Source organism: Pseudomyrmex gracilis, unplaced genomic scaffold, assembly GCF_002006095.1.
Source record: "Pseudomyrmex gracilis isolate BER0280 unplaced genomic scaffold, ASM200609v1 scaffold_1206, whole genome shotgun sequence".
In the NCBI taxonomy this organism is placed as follows: Eukaryota; Metazoa; Arthropoda; class Insecta; order Hymenoptera; family Formicidae; genus Pseudomyrmex; species Pseudomyrmex gracilis.
The window spans coordinates 33,468-39,849 of record NW_018021790.1 but is presented as its reverse complement, the minus strand read 5'-3'; the positions used below and the strand labels follow the sequence as shown (position 1 = coordinate 39,849).

The 6,382-nt window shown below is 31.0% G+C and overlaps 1 protein-coding gene across 12 annotated transcripts in view; it reads left to right on the top strand.

Moving 5' to 3' along the window:
* The first annotated feature begins 259 nt into the window (after positions 1-259).
* Positions 260-6,382, top strand: part of LOC109861965 (WD repeat-containing protein 7) — a 29,608-nt gene continuing 23,485 nt past the window's right edge. For 5 of the 12 annotated variants that reach the window (XM_020441830.1, XM_020441833.1, XM_020441831.1 and 2 more), the window contains exons 1-5: positions 261-517; positions 1,913-2,099; positions 2,232-2,464; positions 2,542-2,684; positions 6,030-6,220. In XM_020441830.1, the coding sequence (XP_020297419.1) occupies positions 1,935-2,099; positions 2,232-2,464; positions 2,542-2,684; positions 6,030-6,220 (732 nt within the window). In that variant the 5' untranslated portion in view covers positions 261-517; positions 1,913-1,934. Of the gene's footprint in view, positions 518-1,912; positions 2,100-2,231; positions 2,465-2,541; positions 2,685-5,989; positions 6,221-6,382 lie in introns of those variants that run through there. The other 7 variants (XM_020441827.1, XM_020441824.1, XM_020441829.1 and 4 more) reach the window with 5 other exon arrangements.

The window sequence follows — 6,382 nt, the reverse complement described above, 5'->3', positions numbered from 1 at the left end:
CGCCGCCTTCTCTCGTTTCCTTTTTCACTTTCTTCGGAATGGAAACTTAAAGAATTGTTTCGGTTCCAATTTTGTCACTACACATGTTCCGCAACAGATCAGGGGAGCCAACCTTCTTTTTTTTCACTATTTTCACTTTTTTTATTAGTTTCATTAGTTTCATTAGTTCCAATTCCTGTATTTCCTGCATTTCCTGCATTAGTTCGTTCCATCTTGCTTAACTGAACACAGCCTATAAGTACTCTACTTCCAATGGAAACGGAACACTAAATTTAATCCGTACTGGAGTGAAATCAAATTGAGGGTTTCGGTGGAAACTAGACCTGTGACTATCAATATTGTGACAAAAGAGCACCAACCAAATCATAACAGCTGATCGTTCTTAATCGTACTGTTTGACATTGTCGTCGACAGCAAGATGGCGGCGGTGAGAGTGCAATAAGACGTGAGCAATTTTTGATAAATATTGCCAATTACGACGCTGTGCGCACGTGTCATCGATACTGATTGACTTGTGGTAATTGTCTTCTACGTTTCTACCTACATTTGTCGTAAACGTTCTAAGTTGTTTTTCCTGACAACATCAGTAGTCTCGATTGCTTGTGACATCTTGCCAACACAACAGCAGACGCTTTTAATTGTTCTCAGTCAAATTACTTTGTTATCCTTAATAAGTGCTGGAGTTTAATGAGTGTTTAAATATTATTGACTGATAATGATCCATTTTTTGTTAATTTGGTTTATCATTTAATTTATATGTAATTAATAGGTAATTATACTATTTTTAATAAATGTCACATTCTATGTATATGTCATTTATTTACCATTTTTTTATTTGATATTAATAATATTATTAACCTGAAAGTTTAAAGACCGCCTGTATTTTTTCACTAAAAACATTTTTTCCGGAGTATTTGTGTATTCAGTTCATTATATTGCGTGGAGTGCTTCAGGTTTTACTTATCCCCGATTGGAGCCAGGCCAGTGGAAAACAGAAGTGAAAATTATAAAATTTTGAAAAATGATATTTTCTAGTGGTTTTTTATATATCGCTAATTACGGATGTAAGTGTGTGGTCAAAGTCTTACTGCAAATGTTTTGAAGCATCATTCCATCTTTATTTTATATTTAACGAGAAATAAAGATAGAATGATGCTTCGAAACATTTGCAATGAGGCTTTGACCGCACCCTACGTTTTTGAATTCGAATTGTAAAAATCTTTTAATACAGTAGCATTACCAAGCTAATCACGTATAAATACATTTTGTACTGCAGATTACACTGTAAATTTCGGCGAATTTGAAAGCTCAACTACACTATTCAACAACATATTTAGATTTTTTCTCACAAATTAAGTCAGATAAAAAGAATTCTTCTCCAAAATATGGTGTAATATTAGCGACCCCATATGGCATCATGTCTGCAGCCTATAAGGCTAATAATAGGTTAATAATAAGAGTAATAATATCAGATATGTATAAGTACATATTATATTCTTTAATGATGTAATTTAAATGTAACTATCGAAAATATTATCTATAATATATTTTAAAATAACACTCATTTCCTCCTCAATATTTAGTTTTATGGTATACATAAAGATTCACACTTTAAATTATAAGTTTGAAGAGTTTTTAAATCTTTTATAATAAAATGTGATAAAAATCTGTTGAGAGAATGATTGAAGAAAAGACCTTTAAATGAGCAATAGAGGAGATCATTAAATGATTTAGAGACCATTTAAATCATTAATTATTAGAAACAACTAATCTATGAAATATATATTTTAACTCACATTAGTCTTTTTCAGTCATCTCTATTGACAGATTTAATTACTGCAAGAAGTATTAACATTAGATCCAGAGATCAACAATAATATTGTGTAGATGTAATACTTTATTGTTTTAATAGTTTTCTCAGATTGTTTGCTAAGATGACTGCGGGTACCAGTTTGGTAGTACCTATAGTGTTATGGGGACGGATAGCACCAACTCATTGTATTTCTTGTGTCTATTTATCTCGAGATCAAAAGACATTGGTCACAGGATGTTACGACGGGCAAATATGTCTGTGGCAAGTGGATCCAGAAACATTGAAGGTATGTAAAGTACTAAATATAAAAAACTATGCAATAAAGATTCAAAAATAACAATTAAACATTTTTCTAAAGAGCAAATTTGTAGACTACTGTTATTGTTGATATAAATCATACTTTCATTTTTTACTGTAGATGACTCCAAGATGTCTGCTTGTTGGACACACAGCTCCAATAATGTGTCTCAGCCGAGCTAGCGTTGTAATGGAACAAAATTTCATTGTCAGCAGCAGCGAGAGTGGTGAGATGTGCACTTGGGATCTGGTCGATGGCAAGTGTCGCGAAGCTGTGAAACTCAACAACATCCACACACAGATGTTACCTTATGTTTCCGCGAGCGGAGAAGATGTTAAATTGTTTTGCTCCGGGTAGGAATCGCTGTATATTTACTTAGATTACACAGAAATATTATTTCGTGAATTAATGTTTTTTTTTTACTTTACAGATATTATCCTGAGGTTCTGGTAATGGATCCCTTTAGTCTGGAAGTGCTGTTCACCTTGAGCTCTCGTGTAAATCCGGATTGGATTAGCGCTTTGCACGTTTTGCGGCCGGCCAAACGGAAAGGTCGGTTCTACGTGCATACAAGTTAGTTACACTCCATCACACCTACGCTTTATATCATAATCCGCTACCTTCTATCGACTTCACTGCCAATAGATACTGTAAAATAAAAAATGTAGAAAAAATTTCTTCCTTTGCTCTAAAATTTAAATAAAATTTGATAAAAATCTTTTATATGTATTATTTTATGTGATATCTGAAATTGTTTTGTTTGCAATATATATAATTCTCACACGTGATAATCTGTGCGCAATAAAGTTTTGCATGAAAGTGAACAGTATCTCTTGGTATTTCATTCTTCTATATATTTATACATTCCGGTTTTTAAGTAAAAAACTTGCGGATATTATTAACGATAAAGACTTTTGTTCATAAGTAGAATGAAATCAAATTGGACAATAATGTTTAACAAATGATTGACGATTGTATTATAGTATAACTCGAAGATAACTAACGATATCTAAAGCATTTGGCGTTTTTCGTTTAAATTTTATAATCTGCTAGTTTGTCACTTTTTTGGCAATTAACCTAAAGAAGCTTCAGGCTTTGGGTGAAAACGGGGATCTTTTTGACAATTATTTTGTGCATATATCTTTTACGCGAATACAATAATTTTTCGGATATACTTATTTAATTTGATAGCAATTATATATATATATACAAGGTGTCCGACAATTAGTGTAAAATCTCTCATAGGCAAGTAGAAGGAATAAAACTGAGTCCTGAACCATTTTTTTCTATTACATAAAGAAGTAATTATTGAATAATCAAGCCAATCAGCACCGACCTTTAGCTGGGCGCACGTCAGTGTCAGTGAGCCGCGGAGCGCTCACGCACATTAGGCGCGTGGTTCACTGATGTGCGTTCGGCTAAAGATCGGCGTTAAAGATTGGTTTGATTTATTCAATAATTACTCTTTTATTATATGTAATAGAAAAAAATGATTCAGAACTTTTCGAATCAGTTTTATTCCTTCTGCCTATGAAAGATTTTATACTAATTGTCGGATACCCTGTATAATTATATATTACAATATTATAATTATATATTATAATATAATAATTATTATATAATTATATGTACATAATTATAATAATAAATATATATATTTATAATATTATATAATTATAATATTTATATAATTATAAGTATACATATACACATATATAATATACGTATATCTAATACATCTTTTTTCGACTGACTATTTAATAACAGTTACGTTGTTGCAGCATGTTTTTTTAATGAAAAGTGGAGCCAGTGCGCTGGCAGTCGAGGCACTTTCTTCTTTCAGTTAATCCTCTTTGTTAATTCTGATCTAACTATCTTCTTTTGCACTTTATTTCGTAAACATAATTATCGCTAATATCTTACTTCAATTTTCTTTTTTTCTTCTTTCTCTTCATGCATTACTCATCTATCCTGTATACATATCTATCCTGTGTTTACATATATATAAATAAATTTTCATATTTATACATATTCTATTTCCAACTCTTCACACACTCTTAATGTACAATACACACAATATATATATATATTTCTCTAATTCGTAAGTATATATTACAATATATTGTTTACGCACTTCGACACTATTAAATTAATAAATAGAAATAGCAATTACTATTAAATTGCATGCTACATGTTATTGCTCGTTTAATTTTGTGTTTTTTTTTTATTATTGAGATTAAAACTCAATGTTTAGAGTGTTGGTTATGTACTTTTTTTTTTATCAACACATGAAGTTTTATTTTAAAAAATGTTTACATTATGTTTAATATTATGTGATTTTGCAATTTATTTTAAAAGAAACTTTGGGAAAGGTTTTAATGTTTTTTACAACGCTAAATATTGTATTGGTTTAAAAGAAGTTTTTAAGTTTTATAGCGCTAAATAAATTTATTGGTAATATAAAGCTAACGCTATTTATATATATATAATTTATATTTTATTGTTTGACCGCATATTTTCGAAACTTATACACGAAAGAAAAAAAAGGCAAATATTGTATTTCGTATGTATAAAGTACAAACTTAATTACGAACAAAATTTGTTATTGAAAAAAAGACGAAGATTGCAAATATCTTTTTGTCGTGAATTAATAGAGAATGCGTGTTAATTGTCGCCTTTTAATCAAAGACTCCAATCCTCGGACTTCATTTAAATCAAATAAATAGAGCATATGTAAGGGAGACTGGGATTGTGACACGGGTAAAAAGTTACAAACTTAAATTAGCGATGAAAAATAATTGCAACAACGATGATGTTACTGACGCGTGTGACGCGTGACAGTTGTCGCGTTTGTCTCTTTTTAGCTTTAAGAGGATACTGGATACCGACTATAGAGACCTGTAAATCGACGTTTTAGAAACGTAAATTTCTCTAATTTCTAATTTTGTGTACTGCATCACATGAAAAATGCTTCTACTGAAGCAAGTAAATATAAAAAACTACATGGTGCTCTTGAAAATGGGTATATAATGCTCTTTTTTTCATTTACAAAGATAGTATGTAATAACTTATACTGTCATCACGAGAATCGCTTTTTCTCGTCATCTACACATTCCAATCATAATCTGAGTATCTCATTGGATTCTTTTTTGTCGTACTTATTGCTGTAATTCAGTGTAAATATGTATATAAGCTTAGAAATAATTTTATATACATGAATATATGGTGAGGTTATAGAAGAAAACTGTATAAAAAAAAATTTATGCTGAATTTTGACATTCCAAAGAACAACAGCAAACTCTTAGCATCATTTACTTATTTCTGTAGAAGCATTTTGGATTTGATGCAGTAAATACGGCACAAAACGAAATATTAAAACGTCGATTTACAGGTCTCTATAGTCGGTATCCAGTACCCTCTTAATGTAGCACTTATTTTTTATCACTAATCAAAGCTTGTAACTTTTTACCCGTGTCACAATCAGCCTCAGTTTCCCCTACATACGTAGATATTCAGATTCTGCGTATCTGAAGACAAAAAATGACTGCTGCATTTAACACATATTGCCGTTTTCTTCAAAGAAACATTTGGTATATGCACGTAATGTTACACTTTATGCATATGAAAGTTAATAACGCTTAATAAGGGTCACATTACACTTATTCTTATTAAAAAACATTAATAATATCTATAAAGTTGTCTTACTGCAACTGCTTCAACTCGATTCAATTACACAATTTAATTAATGTATTTAATGTAATCGAATTAACGAGATTGCTAAAAAATAAACCTCTTATGTTTCGTAACAAATGGCAAATTATTGCGAATGACCCTAACGAAATATTCTGTCGCTTATAAGTGCTACAATGCTCTCCTAGATTTACTTAACGCGCAACAGGCGCTTCCATTCGTTTAAAGACGACGTCGTGCTGGCTTTAACGACGACAGGCACGGTCAAAGTATGGACACTCCTGGGACATGAGAATCGGAACAGCGAACCTTTATACGAACACGAGAGTAAGCAGATACGCTGCTTGAATGCGCTCGCGATGACCTGCTGTCCTTATAATCAAAGAACGGTACTCATAGTGTGCTCTAAATATTGGCAGGTAATTCAACACTTGATCACAAATACATATATTCTTAATTTTTTTTGACATTAATTAATTTGGATAAAATTCAAATTGTATGAATTTATACATTGATAAATATTACGACACTCACATTGACTTTTTCCTTCTTAAGTCTTTGAAGAGTATATTAATATTCCA